The 18,235-nt window shown below is 43.9% G+C and overlaps 1 protein-coding gene across 3 annotated transcripts in view; it reads right to left on the reverse strand.

The window, feature by feature from the left end:
- ostf1 (osteoclast stimulating factor 1) overlaps nucleotides 1–18,235 on the reverse strand; it is a 95,509-nt gene that overhangs the window by 18,703 nt on the left and 58,571 nt on the right. For all 3 annotated transcript variants that reach the window (XR_005461603.1, XM_038804935.1, XM_038804934.1), the window contains 3 exons: nucleotides 16,539–16,588; nucleotides 15,373–15,451; nucleotides 150–248 (listed from right to left, as the gene is read on the reverse strand). Coding sequence is in view for 2 of the 3 variants with exons in the window: in XM_038804935.1 (XP_038660863.1) it covers nucleotides 150–248; nucleotides 15,373–15,451; nucleotides 16,539–16,588 (228 nt within the window). In the remaining variant the exon portion in view is untranslated. The remainder of the gene's footprint in view (nucleotides 1–149; nucleotides 249–15,372; nucleotides 15,452–16,538; nucleotides 16,589–18,235) is intronic.

Here is an 18,235-nt window from a genome sequence, read left to right on the forward strand (position 1 = left end):
AAAACACATTTCCTTCATAACCGAAGCTGTTAATACAGGAAATTCTGATGCAGTATACATGCCTCACAAGTATCCAGTTACTTAGTGACCCGAGCTGGTGCAAATTAATGTATTGAAAAAAAGCTTACACTTTGGTTTTTGCTGCTTACCTTGACCAGATTTCTTTTTAAGAAGAGAAGAACATTGTGGATTGGTTGCCATGTCTAGTGGCACTTTGTTCTCATTGTTTTTCAGATCTATTCTGACGCCTACAGATGGAAAGAGACAGTTACACAAATATAACAGTCAGTTTTTTTATTTGTAAGGCTGGTGAAACAATCAGTTTAATGTGGAGGTTAATAATCTTTTCAACAGCTTCAGCTGATGGTGTGAATGGTTATGATGCCACCAGGAATGGAATTTCAGGGCAGAAGTCATTGTTCAGGAGATGGTCTGCCTCAGATAGCTAGTGTCACAATTTGAGCTGTTCCTCATGTTCCACTTAGAACATAGAACATAGAACGATACAGCGCAGTACAGGCCCTTCGGCCCTCGATGTTGCACCGACATGGAAAAAAAAAACTAAAGGCCATCTAACCTACACTATGCCCTTATCATCCATATGCTTATCCAATAAATTTTTAAATGCCCTCAATGTTGGCGAGTTCACTACTGTTGCAGGTAGGGCATTCCACGGCCTCACCACTCTTTGCGTAAAAAACCCACCTCTGACCTCTGTCCTATATCTATTACCCCTCAATTTAAGGCTATGTCCCCTCGTGCTAGCCACCTCCATCCGCGGGAGAAGGCTCTCGCTGTCCACCCTATCTAACCCTCTGATCATTTTGTATGCCTCTATTAAGTCACCTCTTAACCTTCTTCTCTCTAACGAAAACAACCTCAAGTCCATCAGCCTTTCCTCATAAGATTTTCCCTCCATACCAGGCAACATCCTGGTAAATCTCCTCTGCACCCGTTCCAAAGCTTCCACGTCCTTCCTATAATGAGGCGACCAGAACTGTACGCAATACTCCAAATGCGGCCGTACCAGAGTTTGGTACAGCTGCATCATGACCTCATGGCTCCGGAACTCAATCCCTCTACCAATAAAGGCCAACACACCATAGGCCTTCTTCACAACCCTATCAACCTGGGTGGCAACTTTCAGGGATCTATGTACATGGACACCGAGATCCCTCTGCTCATCCACACTACCAAGAATTTTACCATTAGCCAAATATTCCGCATTCCTGTTATTCTTTCCAAAGTGAATCACCTCACACTTCTCCACATTAAACTCCATTTGCCACCTCTCAGCCCAGCTCTGCAGCTTATCTATGTCCCTCTGTAACCTGCAACATCCTTCCGCACTGTCTACAACTCCACCGACTTTAGTGTCGTCTGCAAATTTACTCACCCATCCTTCTGCGCCCTCCTCTAGGTCATTTATAAAAATGACAAACAGCAACGGCCCCAGAACAGATCCTTGTGGTACGCCACTCGTAACTGAACTCCATTCTGAACATTTCCCATCAACTACCACTCTCTGTCTTCTTTCAACTAGCCAATTTCTGATCCACATCTCTAAATCACCCTCAATCCCCAGCCTCCGTATTTTCTGCAATAGCCGACCGTGGGGAACCTTATCAAACGCTTTACTGAAATCCATATACACCACATCAACTGCTCTACCCTCGTCTACCTGTTCAGTCACCTTCTCAAAGAACTCGATAAGGTTTGTGAGGCATGACCTACCCTTCACAAAACCATGCTGACTATCCCTAATCATATTATTCCTATCTAGATGATTATAAATCGTATCTTTTATAATCCTCTCCAAGACTTTACCCACCACAGACGTTAGGCTCACCGGCCTATAGTTACCGGGGTTATCTCTACTCCCCTTCTTGAACAAAGGGACCACATTTGCTATCCTCCAGTCCTCTGGCACTATTCCTGTAGCTAATGATGACCTAAAAATCAAAGCCAAAGGCTCAGCAATCTCTTCCCTGGCTTCCCAGAGAATCCTAGGATAAATCCCATCCGGCCCCGGGGACTTATCTATTTTCACCTTGTCCAGAATTGCCAACACTTCTTCCCTACGCACCTCAATGCCATCTATTCTAATAGCCTGGGTCTCAGCATTCTCCTCCACAATATTATCTTTTTCTTGAGTGAATACTGACGAAAAGTATTCATTTAGTATCTCGCTTATCTCCTCAGCCTCCACACACAACTTCCCACCACTGTCCTTGACTGGCCCTACTCTTACCCTAGTCATTCTTTTATTCCTGACATACCTATAGAAAGCTTTTGGGTTTTCCTTGATCCTACCTGCCAAAGACTTCTCATGTCCCCTCCTTGCTCGTCTCAGCTCTCTCTTTAGATCCTTCCTCGCTTCCTTGTAACTATCAAGCGCCCCAACTGAAACTTCACGCCTCATCTTCACATAGGCCTCCTTCTTCCTCTTAACAAGAGATTCCACTTCTTTGGTAAACCACGGTTCCCTCGCTCGACCCCTTCCTCCCTGCCTGACTGGTACGTACTTATCAAGAACATGCAATAGCTGTTCCTTGAACAAGCTCCACATATCCAGTGTGCCCAACCCTTGCAGCCTACTTCTCCAACCAACACATCCTAAGTCATGTCTAATGGCATCATAATTGCCCTTCCCCCAGCTATAACTCTTGCTCTGCGGGGTATACTTATCCCTTTCCATCACTAACGTAAAGGTCACCGAATTGTGGTCACTGTCTCCAAAGTGTTCACCTACCTCCAGATCTAACACCTGGCCTGGTTCATTACCCAAAACCAAATCCAAAGTGGCCTCACCTCTTGTTGGCCTGTCAACATATTGTGTCAGAAAACCCTCCTGCACACATTGTACAAAGAACGACCCATCCAATGTACTCGAACTATATCTTTTCCAGTCAATATTAGGAAAGTTAAAGTCTCCCATAACAACTACCCTGTTACTTTCGCTCTTTTCCAGAATCATCTTCGCCATCCTTTCCTCTACATCTCTAGAACTATTAGGTGGCCTATAGAAAACTCCCAACAGGGTGACCTCTCCTTTCCTGTTTCTAACCTCAGCCCATACTACCTCGGAAGAAGAGTCCCCATCTTGCATCCTTTCTACCACCGTAATACTGTCCTTGACTAGCAGCGCCACACCTCCCCCTCTTTTGCCCCCTTCTCTGACCTTACTAAAGCACCTAAACCCCGGAACCTGCAACAACCATTCCTGTCCCTGCTCTATCCATGTCTCTGAAATGGCCACAACATCGAAGTCCCAGGTACCAACCCATGCTGCCAGTTCCCCTACCTTATTTCGTATACTCCTGGCATTGAAATAGACACACTTCAAACCACAGACCTGAACACTGCCGCCCTCCTGCGAAGTCAAAACTGTGCTCCTGACCTCTCTACTCTCAATCTCTCGCACCCCAAAACTACAATCCAGGTTCCCATGCCCCTGCTGAATTAGTTTAAACCCCCCCAAAGAGTACTAACAAATCTCCCCCCCAGGATATTGGTGCCCCTCAGGTTCAGATGTAGACCATCCTGTCTATAGAGGTCCCACCTTCCCCAGAAAGAGCCCCAGTTATCCAGAAATCTGAATCCCTCCCGCCTGCACCATCCCTGTAGCCACGTGTTTAATTGCTGTCTCTCCCTATTCCTCATCTCACTATCACGTGGCACGGGCAACAACCCAGAGATAACAACTCTGTTTGTTCTCGCTCTGAGCTTCCATCCTAGCTCCCTAAAGGCCTGCCTGACATCCTTGTCCCCTTTCCTACCTATGTCGTTAGTGCCAATGTGGACTACGACTTGGGGCTGCTCCCCCTCCCCCTTAAGGACCCGGAAAACACGATCCGAGACATCACGTACCCTTGCACCTGGGAGGCAACATACCAAACGTGAGTCTCTCTCGCTCCCACAAAATCTCCTATCTGTGCCCCTGACTATTGAGTCCCCAATTACTAATGTTCTACTCCTTTCCCCCCTTCCCTTCTGAGCAACAGGGACAGACTCCGTGCCAGAGGCCCGTACCCCATGGCTTACCCCTGGTAAGTCGTCCCCCCCACAAGTATCCAAAACGGTATACTTGTTACTCAGGGGAACGACCGCAGGGGGTCCCTGCACTGACTGCTTCTTCCCAGTCCCTCTTACAGTTACCCATCTATCTCCAGTCTTTGGTGTAACTACTTCCCTGAAGCTCCTATCTATGACCCCCTCTGCCTCCCGAATGATCCGAAGTTCATCCAGCTCAAGCTCCAGGTCCCTAACACGGTTTTTGAGGAGCTGGAGTTGGGTGCACTTCCCACAGATGAAATCAGCAGGGACACTGACGGCGTCCCTCACCTCAAACATTCTGCAGGAGGAGCATTGTACTGCCTTCCCTGACATCCCCTCTAGATTAAAAAAAACAAGAAAAAGAAAAAGAAAGGAAGAGCTTACCTGATATTACCTCAAACCCTGATCCCGCTGAAAGGTAAGCAAACTTAAAGGCACTCACTCACCTTCACGACAGGCCCCTGCTCCCGCTTCCCAACCACCGTGGGGTGGGGGGGTTGGTTAGAGGAGGAGGTAGGGTGGGAAACACTCACAAAGTGTTTCGGGTTTAACTGTCACTTGCCAACAGCCCCTCCACAAACCACCTTCAACTTAGGCTGACCGCACTGCACGTATGCAAATTTCCCCAGAACAGCTGATCAGTAGCTCTGCTCTGCTGCCCTCTGCTGGTTGCTTGCCTTTACTCAAACTCCTTGGGTCTTCTTCGCAGGTTCACCTTCAACTTAGGCTGACCGCACTGCACGTGTGCAAATTTCCCCAGAACAGCTGATCAGTAGCTCTGCTCTGCTGCCCTCTGCTGGTTGCTTGCCTTTACTCAAACTCTTGGGTCTTCTTCGCAGGTTCACCTTCAACTTAGGCTGACCGCACTGCACGTGTGCAAATTTCCCCAGAACAGCTGATCAGTAGCTCTGCTCTGCTGCCCTCTGCTGGTTGTGGAGCAAATGCCACGTCTTCACGTGGCCAGTAACAGTCAATAACACAAAGACATGTCAGTGCCTCAAATATCAGCCACTAGATTTTAGTAAAGTGAGTGTGAGACCACAGTAATTAAATGCAATGTTTCCTTATGTATAGGTGATTATTTTTGTATTTGATTTTTAAAGTAGGTAAATTCAATCTGAAGTTAACCTTTTTAGATTTGAAGCTTCAACACATAGGCTCTGAAGTTTCAGCAAACTGCATGTTAATCCATTGCTGAAAGAGGTGCATTGCTACCCCTCTGAGTCAAGCCAGATGATTACAGAGCCTCATTACATTTACGAACTGAATCAGATACCAGAAAACTAAATAACATGGGGCAACATATTTTATTTGCTCTCCTCTTCAACAATGGACAAGTTGAAGTATCAGAAAATTGAATTTTTGGAGATCAGTCTGAAGCAAGAAATGACCAATGCTTTTTGCAGCTTCACGTACATTCTTAAGGTGAGAAGGAGTAAGCAAGGAGACAGAATAAACATTGAGGCAAAAATAATGTTCCTTCACAGTGAAATCAAAAGTTAAACACATCCAAGGAAATGAGTTTGAACTCTACAAGGTTGAAAAAGAATTGCAAGGTCAATCATGCACATCCCATCATAGCCAGCTGTCCAGGTCAAGTTTCGTTTTTTACAACATTTGAATCTCCATTTAAAAAAATTTTATGTCTGTGTATACCCCCAATTTTTATAGCTCCTACATTTATAATGAAAACTATGTAAGCAAATAAGGGGCACGGTAACAGTGGTCAGCACTTTTGCTTCACAGCTCCAGGATCCCAGGTTCGATTCCTGGCTTGGGTCACTGTCTGTGTGGAGTCTGCACGTTCTCAGTGTCTGCATGGGTTTCCTCTGGGTGCACCAGTTTCCTCCCACAAGTCCCGAAGATGTGCTGTTAGGTGACTTGGATATTCTGAATTATCCCTCCGTGTACCCAAACAGGTGCCAGAGTGTAGCGACCAGGGGATTTTCACAGTAACTTCATTGCAGTGTTAATGTAAACTTACTTGTGACACTAATAATTTTCATTTTAACACCTTAGCCTACACTGTAATGAAACTACCCTCCTCCAACTGACTCCCAGACACATGCCCACCCACCGCGATCCACTCCCACCAACTCAGATTCCCCCTACTCTCAGACTCCCCTACTCAAGCCAACTCTTGTCTTCTTCAATGTAAACAAAATAGTCAAACATTGAAAAGTAAGGACAAAATACATTACTTTATCCAGGTATACAAGTATGCCTATGTACTTTGCTCCAATTACCACCTGTACTCTAACTCTGCTTCACCTCAAGACTATATCTGGTCCATCATTTCACCAATGCAATGCCACAAATTAAATCTGAATTACCTGTTGAGACAGACCAGGTAGACAGATGGCCTTCCCAGTTCAAGTTTCAGAGCAAAACATTGTGGATCTCAAATCACAAAACATATTCAACTAAATATTATAACTTGTAAAGGTAGAATTTCAGCTCCTCAAATGCTGACGCAGTCCCTGTCCATATGCCAAAAGACCTGACAACATTCAGACTTGGGCTGACAAGTGGCAAGCATCATTAGCATCACATAAGTGCAAGGCAAAGACCATCCCGAACAAGAGAGAATCCAGCATCTTCCCGATAACATTTAGTGGCATTACCATAGTTGAATCCATCACTCAAAATCCTAGGGATTTCCACTGACCAGAAATTGAAATGGACCAGCCATATAAATAATGTGGCTACAAAATGTCAGAAGCTCAGAATTCGGCTGTGAGTACTTAATCTCCCAGTACCTCAACCCTGTCCACCATCTCATGGTAGAAGTCAGGATTGTTAAAGAATACTCCACTTATCTGGATGTGTAGCTACAATGACACTCAAGAAGCCAGATACCATCCAGGACAAAGAAGCCAGCTTAAATGATACCCGATCACCACCTTCAATATTCACTCCATCCACCACCTATGCACTGCAGCAGCAGTGCACAAGACAGCTTCCTTCAACAGCAACGTCCATACCCATGACCTTTACCAGAAGGACAAGGGCAACAGATGTATGGGTACAACAACACGCCCAAGTACAGCTCCAAGCCATGCACCATCTTGACTTGGAACAATATCACCTTTCCTTCACGGTCACTGGGTCAAATCCAGAAACTCCATCCTAACAGCACTCAGTGTATCCGCACCACCTCAACTGCAGCAGTGCAAGGCGACAGCTCACTACCACGTTCTCACGGGTAATTAGGGATTGGTAATAAATGCTGGCCTAGCCAGTGACACCCACATCTCATGAATGAAAACAATAAATTGGTCCTGGTTCTGTTCAGGTTCAACCTATCCAGGTCTCACCTCCCCAGAACTGATCCCATTGTCCCAAATATCTAAAGCCTTTTCTCCTGCACCATCTTTTCAAGCAGACATTATTCTGCTTTATCTTCTTATTTCTATACTCACTCCTAATCTTGCTGTTATATGACCCTGCTGCTCCTCTTGCAGTTAACAGTTAATAGTCCTGTTGCATTTCTCCTTTAATGAAGTAGTCAATAAAGAGAAGCTTGGCCGGTTAACGCGCCAGTTTACTTCAACATGGAAGGGTGGCATTACTTCAGACAATCTCCCCTACAGTTAAGGGATTCTAACCATTTAAACCCATCTATTTAAATTGGGAAATCTCATTTTATAATGTTCCACTAAGTAGAGCAGAATCTTGCCATTTGACCAAGTGTACACCTCTTGGATTTGATAAATTATCTCAAGGTTGAAAGCAAATTCAATAATGCTTTGCTCTCATGCACAAGTAGGTTTTCTCAGTCAACCTAATTAGGGTGAAAATGTTCTTCACAAACTTCAAGATCATATCGAAGACTTGCACAGCAGACATTTGAAGTTGCCAAATTGACCTCAAGCAGATTACGAGTCAATTCTCAACAATTGGGAGGAAACCGGAGCACCCAGAGGAAACTCTCAGACACGGGGAGAACGTGCAGACTCCGCACAGACAGTGACCCAGCCGGGAATCGAACCTGGAACCCTATAGGTGTGAAGCAACTGTGCTAACCACTATGCTACAGTGCTGCCCTATAGCTGGCAACAGAAACATGCAAAACAATGCAGTAGTGATAATTGTGACTTCCACACGGAAGTCCCACAATACCCCCAACCTATCTTAGTACAAAGTGCATACCAGTTAGCTATTACTTAATTATGGTCATAAATGTTGCATTTTAAAATAGATATTTTCTGAAGCTTTTTTAAAATTCAACTTGGACCACATTATGGGACAAAATTAAACTGCAGCAGGGGCACCAAGTAGCTGACTAGCTGCCCCATTTTACACCTTCTCAATTTTCCTTTGAAGTCCATAGAGAGAACAATTAGCCAGGGAGATAACAGAAAGTTGATCCACAATCAGTTCCCATCCATTTCACCCCCATTGACATTAGTCATATTACTGCAAATCTGATCTCAAATATACCTTTTTTTTTAAATGTGTATTGAAATTTGACATAACTAAATAACAATGAAAAGACAAGAGTGCAAAATCAAAAAATTACAAGCAAATCTGAAACAAAAACACCTAATTAAACTTAAATACTATAACTAACCCCCCCCCCCCCCCCCCCCACTCAAACAGCTGATGCTGTCTAAATCCTTAAAAAAGGAAATAAAAGGTTACCATCTCAGGTAGAATTTCCTCAGCTACCCCTTGATGGTGCATTTAATTTTCTTTTAAGTGTAGGAATAACATCAAATCACCCAAACAACACAAGCACTGGGCAGGACGGAGACCTCCAACTAAGCAGTATTCGCCTCTGGGCTCTCAGTGAGGCAAAGGCGACAACATCCGCCCTCACCCCAGAGTGAAACACCAGTGAATCAGAAACCCCAAATATGGCTACCAGTGGACATGGACAGATCTACCCAGAGAATCTCTGATAAAGTGTTTAAAAAAAGGAAGTTCAGAAACTAGCAAGTTTGGGGCAGGACCATAACATATGTGTATGGCTAGCTGGGGCAAGCGAACAACGATCACGTCTGCCCTCAGTGTTTGGAAAGAACCCACTCATCCTTGCCTTGGTCAAGTGCACCCTGTGCAACACCTTGAACTGAATTAAGCTCAACCAGGCACAAGAAGCATGGAGCTGACCATGTAAAGAGCCTCCTTCCAAGCCTCACTAGTAAGTACAGGTCTCAGCTCACTCGCCCACGTCTCCCTCACCACGTTTAATGGGATGGGATCCGACAAGAGAATATAGCCATATAGGCCCGAAATAGACCCCAGGCTGAACAAAGAATAAAATCCTCTTCAGCAAGAAGGAAGGTGGAGCCAAAGGGAAACCATATGGGGTAAGCCTTGAACCTGAAAATGACAAAAGACATTAGAATTGGGTAGCTGAAACTGGTCAGCCAGCAACTGGTAAACCTCCCCTCTCCAATCAAGCCGTCAAAATGCTCAAGTTTCTTTGCTTTCAAGATTTAAATGATGGATCTAATCCAGAAGATAAGAAAAGGTGATTGTTATAAATAGGGCCAGTGAAGACAGGGAAAGGAGCTTAAAGTGCTGCCAGAACTGTTTCCAAATCTAAAGAGAGACGTCCACCACTGGGTTTGAGCAAAATCTAGTGGGAGAAAAGGGCAATGGTGCAATCATTGTGGCAAGGAGAGTAGTACTGTAGTGCACAAGTGAGCCTCCATTTGGCCCCAAATAGAAACAGGGCCACTAATCTACAACAAAACATTTTGGATGTTAGCATCCCAGTAATAAAACAATAAATCTGGGACAGTCAAGCCTCATGTCCCTTTGGAGCAGAACACTGCAGATTGTGGGATTCTTACCCACCCAAATAAAAGCAGAAATCAATTTGTTAACCTTAAGATTTGGGCAAAATAATGGGGAGATATTAAAAGGAAATTATAAACTTGAGTGTCATAATATACACCAGTATATCATAGTGCAGACACACACACTGATGGACATACAATAGGACCAATCAACATGCATAAACACCGCAGCCAATCACCAGTTAGAGCACACTCCCTAAAAAGACAGAGGGCATCACTTTTCCCGCTCATTTGGGACGCAGCCTTTCAGAAGTACAAGAACTTATAGTTTACAGCACAGATTCTCACCACGTGTGGAGTGATTCGACTGGTTAGGACAGGCACAAGTCTTTAGTTAATCTAACATCGTGTAACCCACAGTAATAGTATGTTCAGCAGTTTATAGTTTAATAAAATAGTGTTGTACTATTTTAAGTGTTGGTGGCCTGTATGTGTTCCACGGATCCAGAACACCCAACATATCAAGGGGTAGGTTAATTTTAATTGTTTGGATCCTACTCGCCAGAGACAGAGGAAGGTTGTTCCACCTCTGCAGACCCACCTTAGCACTATTGATCAGGTTTGAATAGTTTAACTTATAAAGTGAGGCCCAATTATGGGCCACCTGAATGCCAAATAGCAGAAACTTGTATTAGAGAGGCGGAAAGGTAATGAGCCTAATCAAGCCCGCTTACAAGGAGGGGGGGGGGGGGGTTTACCCAGAGAACATTGACTCTTGACTAGATTCAACTTATAACCAGAGAAGGAACCAAAGGTATTAAGCATCTTCATTGTGCAATCTATTGAGGGAGTTGGGTCCATAATACAGAAGGTGGTATATCGCTTACCGATACTCCATCCCATCACAATAAGCGAGAGGCTCGATTGCAAAGGCAAACAAAAGTGAGAAACGAGGACAGCCTTGTCTAGTGTACCAATTTAAAAGGAAGTAATCAGAGTGTAGTATGCTTGTGCACACAATGCTGTCGGGGCATTATGTAACAAGCAAATCCAAGATGCAAATTTATGTCCAAATCCAAATCTCCCAAGAATCTCAAATATTCCCATTCCACCCTATCTGGTGCTTTTACAGCTTTAAGCAATTCTATCACCTCAGGTTCAGGTACACAAGAGGGGGAAAAATAACATTTAAAAGGCGACGCATATTGGCTGACAATTGTGGGCCCTTCACAACACTGGTTTGATCCTCCAAACGTATACTTGGTAGGCAAAGCTCCAAACGGAGCGGCAGAACCTTAGCGAGCAGCTTAAAGTTGGTGTTTAAAAGGGAGATTAATCGGTATGAACCACACTCGGTCAGGTCCTTGTTCCCCTTAAGGAGCAAGGAAAGAGAAGATGGAGTAAAGTTTGAAGGCAAAGAACCCCGAGACAGGGACTTATTGAACATATTCAATAACAAGGGTACAAGCTGTTCCGAGATTTTCTTGTACAACCCAACCGGGAAACCATCCAGACCTGGGGCCTCACCAAACTGCATCAGACCAATAAATTTAAAAAAATCTTGTTAGGGTGTGATGGGGAGTCCAACTCGCAGCTCTTGCCCACCTCAGCAGCTGGAATGGGCAGACCATCCAAAAAGTCTGACATGATCGATTTATCTGTAGGACATATGCAGGTTGTGGTAATAGGATTTAAAAGTCGCATTAACCGAAGGGGACAGAAACGAGGTTGCCGCCCTAATAGAGTATTTGAGGAATCTCACAGGAGGCCACTTGCTGCTTGAGTTGGTGAGACAAAAGACGACTGGCCTCCCCTTACTCATAAAACGTAACCCCTGGAGTACTGTAACTAATATTCAGCCTTGCTAGTGGACAGTATCATGAACTGAGTGTAACTGCTTCCCAGCTCGTCATTAGCTCCGGAGTAGGATCGAGCGAGAATTGGTGATACACCTCTTAAGATGGAATCCGCCAGCCTCTGCTGCTCCAACTTCACCGTCCTTAGCATGCACATCCTACAAGAAATAATTTCCCCTGCCGCCCCATCTGTTCCATAAAACATGACCAACCCCACGCCACCCGAATGGAACGGGAGATTAGGTTTGGAACGATCCAAGCTAGGATCCAAAACAGTTTAGGTTGCCTCCTAAAATCAGTTGGTGCGAGTCAAGGTTGGGGAGAGACGATAAGAGAGAGTTGATGAAATTCATCCTTCCCAGTTTGTGGCATACATGTTGACCATGACTACTGAGTGTTTGACAGGGAGTCACAAACAATAATACATCGGCCATTGGGGTCAGCTATAACCCTAGATATTAAAATGGCCGTAGGGGTGGCACAATGCCGCAGTGGTTAGCACTGCTGCCTCATGGCACCGAGGTCCCGGGTCACTGTGTGGAGTTTGCTCATTCTCCGGGTGTCTGCGAAGGTCTCACCCCCACAACCCAAAAATATGTGCAGGGTAGGTGAATTGGCCATGTTAAATTGCCCTTTAATTGGAATAAAAGAATTGGATACTCTAAAAAAAAATTTTTTTAAATTAAAATTGCCGTACCCCTGGCCCTTCCATCGAAAATGGAGTGAAAAACCTGCCCAACCCATCCCTTGTGTAACCTGGTCTGGTCCTTGATGCTGCAAGAAACCAAAATTGGAGTTTAGGTATTTAAGATGGGTGAATGCCTCGACTGTTTCACTGGGTCATTCAAACCCCTAACATTCCAGGTAACCAAATAGGATAAGAGGTCTCCCGCCACCCCTTAATCTAGAGTTAGCCATTCCCAAAGAGAAATACCAAACAAGGAATACTGGAAAGATAAATTAAAATGATCCACCCAAGATGGCCAACGAGCCAAATCAAATGACTCGACAAAGGCACTGCCAGCCACAAACACAAACTCCTACCTCTCCCCCTCCCCACCCAAATATACCATATTGAAACAGTAACAATACCTTATCCTACAACCTACAGTTAACGAAACACAACTAAATACAAGCTCTAAACTCATTCTTAAATACTATTATAATGAGCAGCAGAAACCCCTACCACTAACAACTTTGTTGTCAGGGAGATCGCCAACAAATGTGAGGTAATGCATTTTGGAAGGTCTAATACAGTTAGGGAATATACAGTGAATGGTAGAACCTTCAAGAGTATTGACAGTCAGAGAGATCTAGATGTACAGGTCTACAGGTCACTGAAAAGGGCAACACAGGTGGAGAAGGTAGTCAAGAAGGCATACGGCATGCTTGCCTTCATTGGCCGGGGCATTGAGTGTAAAAATTGGCAAGTCATGTTGTAGCTGTATAGAACCTTAGTTAGGCTACACTTGGAATATAGTGTTCAATTCTGGTTGCCACACTACCAGAAGGATGTGGAGGCTTTAGAGAGGGTGCAGAAGAGATTTACCAGGATGTTGCCTGGTATGGAGGGCATTAACTATGAGGAGAGGTTGAATAAACTCGGCTTGTTCTCACTGGAACGATGGAGGTTGAGGGGCGACCTGATAGGAGGTCTACAAAATGATGAGGGGCATAGACAGAGTGGATAGCCAGAGACTTTTCCCAGGTTATAGGGGAGAATTACTAGGGGGCATAGGTTTAAGGTGCGAGGGGCAAGGTTTAGAGATGTACAAGCCAAGTTTTTTTTTGATACACAGAGGGTAGTGGGTGCCTGGAACTCGTTGCCGGGAGAGGTGGAGGCAGGGATGATAGTGACATTTAAGGGGCATCTTGACAAATACATGAATAGTATGGGAATAGAGGGATACGGACTCCAGAAGTGTACAAGATTTTAATTTAGAGAGGCAGCATGGTCGGCGCAGCTTGGAGGGCCGATGGGCCTGTTCCTGTGCTGTTCCTTTCTTTGTTCTTTTGTTCTAACTGGAAAATAAGACCTTATTCAATGCTAGCTTAAAATGCCACACTAGCGCTTATTATCGCGCCCAACAACAATGAAAAGAGAAAAGGAACACCAAGTTGAGGCAAAAAATATGTAGCAGAGATCTCTCAAATTTAACCAAAGGCATTACGAGTACATCCAAACACGGAATATGAAAATGCATGAAATGCAAAGTGCCCGCCTTCACAATCATAGAATAGATTAAACAGCTTCCAACTTGAGCTTTCGAACAAAGGAGCACGCATCCCACGGCATGTCAAAAATGCGGTCTTCTTCCCCCAACAGTCACTCGAAGGCGAGCTGGATCAACCATTCTGAATTGGACTCTATTCTTATAAAAGATGACTTTCACTCTGTTAAAAGCAGCTATTAACTTTGCTGGATCCACACACATCTTGGTATAGTTTAATGGAGTGGCCTTCTCTCTGGAGATCACAATGTTCCCATGGCTATCGAAGCACCTGTTGCATTTCTTTTAAAACTATGAAACCTTATGATCACCACACAAGGTGGATCTCCAGAACGAGGCTTCAGTCAAAAATGAGCAATGAACCCAGTCTAATTCTGGGGAGGGATGCAAAAATCCCCTCATCTGTCTTGTAATATATGCCCGAGAAAAATTCAGTAGGGGTGTGGTGCACAGTCCCCTCCGACAACCCAACTGTACGAATGTTCTGCCTCCTGGATCTATTTTCTAGGTCATTCAGTTTGGCTTTTAATGATTTTCATTTTCAATCATCGAAGCAAGATCAGTCACCAGAGAGATGATCTGATAATGCCGCCTCCATGCTCTTAATTGTAGCTCCATGACCCTCAACGGTCTTATTTGTGCTTTCAAGAGCCAAACGAATGGTGTCCAAGGCTTCTTCAATTGATCTTTTAAGGTCCACCGCCAAGCTTTGATGGCGTTTGTCTAGCTCGAATGCCAATATGGCGAGAACCTTTACCATTAATGGAGTGGTCAGAGAGGAAGAATCCACCTCCACCATCTTACCTCCAAGATCTCGGAGAGGCTTCAGAATCAGTCGCCAGATTTAAGACTTCAATTTATTATGGTTTTGTCTCTCCTGGGAATCTCAGAAAAGGGGGAACTCTATTCCGCTAAATTACAAGAGTTCTCGAGAAGTAAAAGGTCTTGGCACCAGCAAAAGGGGGAAAAAGATCAGCTTTTCAGCAGGAGTCACCTCGTGCACACCGTCCCCTTACATCATGCCATTGGAAGTCCCCCAAATAACCCTTAAAAGGCAGAAAGCTGAGCTCATTTCTTCTCCTACTCTGCTGAACTCGTGTTTTAGGTATTCATCTAGATAAAAAATCAGTTCAGCTGTTTCTGGAAATGGGACCAGAGAGTACAAAGGAGAAACATGGATTGTGATGAACAAATATTCAAAGGAAATGCTTTTTAGTTATCATTTCATTCCCAAAAAAAATATTAGATTCATTTGTATGTTATTATTTGAAGGAAACTGGGACGATCCACTCCTAAACTGTTCAGATTGATCAGTTGACAAGTAAACCAAAGGACAGCATTCAGAGTAACTATAGAGATGTGCAAATTCATTCTACTGATGAGAAAAAGTAGACAAAAGTTAATTTGTGGTAGGAGGAGATGGATTAAAGACAAGAAATTAAAACATTTGTACTTGAAGATAATTTGACGGAGATTTACCTTTCACAAGCAACAGCTCTAAAATATCTTCATAACCTTTCCATGCAGCAGCATGTGCGACAGTGTCTCCCAGTTTATTCTGTGTAAATACAAATAGAATCTCAAATTTACACTAGTGTATATATTTGACAATCTCATGATCATGTTGCAACCGCTCTGCAGAAAATATAATAATCCTATCATCACAGCAACATTACTAGCACGTTGGAAGCCATCACAGTGCTGCCATTTGGAAACACTGAGAAAAGTAGCTCTTCCTTAAACATCGAAGTGTAACTACCCAATATCAGCAATTGCTTTTAGATAGGACATTAAATTAGTGGTAACATTCCTGGTAACATTCCTATTTTGTTATTCATTTGTCTCCCCTCTTCTTAAAAATGGACTTTTCCCTGTTACTTTTTATTCTGGTCATCAAAGAACATTATATATTGCGAAGAAAACTATGAGAGATTAAAGACTGCTTACATTGTCTGTTTAAAAATACAAACAAAGTCACTGCAAAGGCTTCTTTTTGTATCAGAGATGAAAGACATGTCCCTGGAAACTAGGAATGGGCCTAAATCACATCATACTGACCTTGGGGCTGAACTCTATCCATTCAAAACAGTAGTACCTCAACAGCTCTGCTCAATTTACTCTATGGTCATGAAGTCACACTTCCAAATCAAGCTTAAAATGTAATAATGCATATTTCCAATCGGGCACCCTCAATTATTCATGTTCCTATTGAATTGAGAAATTGAAATATGCAAGATACAGTAAGAGGTTTGTGATTCAGTTGTCGTTCAACTCCAAAATGCTCTTGTTAAAAATTCCTGCAGAAACTGTTGATCTAGTCTGATCAAAAACACTGTAGAATATTTCTTTTTTTTTTTTCTTTTTTTGTAAATTTAGCATACCCAATTATTTTTTCCAATTAAGGGGCAATTTAGTGTGGCCAATCCCCCTACCCTGCACATCTTTTGGGTTGTGGGGGCGAAACCCACGCAGACACGGGGAGAATGTGCAAACTCCACACGGACAGTGACCCAGAGCCGGGATTCGAACCCGGGTCCTCAGCGCCGTAGGCAACAATGCTAACCACTGTGCCACCGTGCTGCCCTGTAGAATATTTCTGACCTCCAGTTATAAATCAAAAACTAAATAGAGTCTAATTGTCTTACCTGTTGATTTAATTCGATGCTTGGTTGGGAAAGCAGAATTTTCACTACACCTAGATTTAAAAAGTCAAATTTTAAATCACAGTTGACAAAAACACAGGCAAAAATCATCACCGGGACTTTGAACTTCAGCCCAAAAAGCTTAATAGTAAACAACAGAACCAAGATTTGAATTTGGATAGGAATTAGTTCAGGTAGCTAAAAGTGCAGTTTACCTTCATTGAACATTAGACACTTTTCCACTCCTTATCTACTTGGTGCGATCTAATCTTTAGCCTGTGTGTTCTGAGATTATACAATGCTGAGTAGCAAGATGTTCAGACTAAAATTCCAAGTCTACCTCTCCAGGTCCTACTAACATAGGAACTTCAGAAATAGGAACAGGAGCAGGTCATTTGGCCTCTCGAGCCCACTCTGCCACTCATGGACGATCTTCCATCTCAATGCTATTTTCCTCCCAATCCCTTGATGTCTTCATTATCATGAAATTTATCAATCACTGTCTTGAGCACACCCAATGATTGAGCCTCTACAGCCTCTGGGATAACTAATCCCAAAGTGTTACCACCCTCCAAATGAACAAATTCCTCATGTTGGTCCTAAATAACCAGTCTCTTATTCGGAGACTGCATTCTCTGACTTTAGACCCCAGCCAGAGGAAACATCCTTCCTGCATCTCCAGCCGAGCCCTCTAAGAATGTTGTATTATTCAATGCGATCGCCTCAGTTCTCTTAAATTCCAGGGAATCCAGGCGGTTTCCTCAATCTCATCAATAGGACAATCCTTCAATGCCAGGGACCAGTATGGTGAATCACTGATGCACTTCCTCTCTTGAAATCAAAACTGAATGCATACTCCAGCTCCAGTCTCACCAAGGCTCTGTACAACTGCACCAAGCCATGTTTACTCCTGTACTCAAATCCTCTTGCAAGGTCAATGTACCATTTGCCTTCCTAATTGCTTGCTGCATCTGTATGTTAGCTTTCAGCAACTTAGGAACAAGTACACCAGGTCCCTTCGAACATCAATGCTTCCCAACCATCACCAAGAAAGAAATACACTGCCTTTGTTTCACCTACCAAAATAGGCAACTTCACATTTTTTTCCACATCCTATTCTATCTGTCACATTGGGCACACTTAATAAGGGCAAAGATGAGTTGGGTGTTTGAACATAGAACAGTACAGCACAATACAGGCCCTCCAGCCCACGATGTTGTGATGACCATTTATCCTAATCTAAGATCAGGGATAGAAAGTGCGAGCGGTGTGGGAGGGGTCAAACGAATCATGTATATACGTGTTCTGGGCATGTCCTAAGCTGGCGAACTTTTGGGGTTCATTTTTCAGCACCTTGTCAGCAATCTTAGATAGGGGGCTGGAGCCGGGTCCTCTAGAGGCCATATTCAGGGCATCAGTGCTGCTGTAGGTGAGAGCGGGGGCAGAGGTTTTAGCCTTCGCTGGAGTGGAAGTCAGCTTTTCCACCAAGTGCCTCGGTGTGGCTGGGGTGCCTCCTGGAATTTGTAATTTGTATTTGGAGAAAGTTAAGTGCATGCTGAGAGGGTCGATTGGGAGATTCTATTTAACATGGCAACCATTTGTTATGTATTTTAAAGACTTGACCACTGTCAACTGTCTGGGGGGGGTGGGCTGGGAGGTTCTCCCTGTTTTCTTTTAAATAAAGTTAGAGTACCCACTTC

Source organism: Scyliorhinus canicula, chromosome 8 (assembly GCF_902713615.1).
Source record: "Scyliorhinus canicula chromosome 8, sScyCan1.1, whole genome shotgun sequence".
NCBI lineage: Eukaryota > Metazoa > Chordata > Chondrichthyes > Carcharhiniformes > Scyliorhinidae > Scyliorhinus > Scyliorhinus canicula.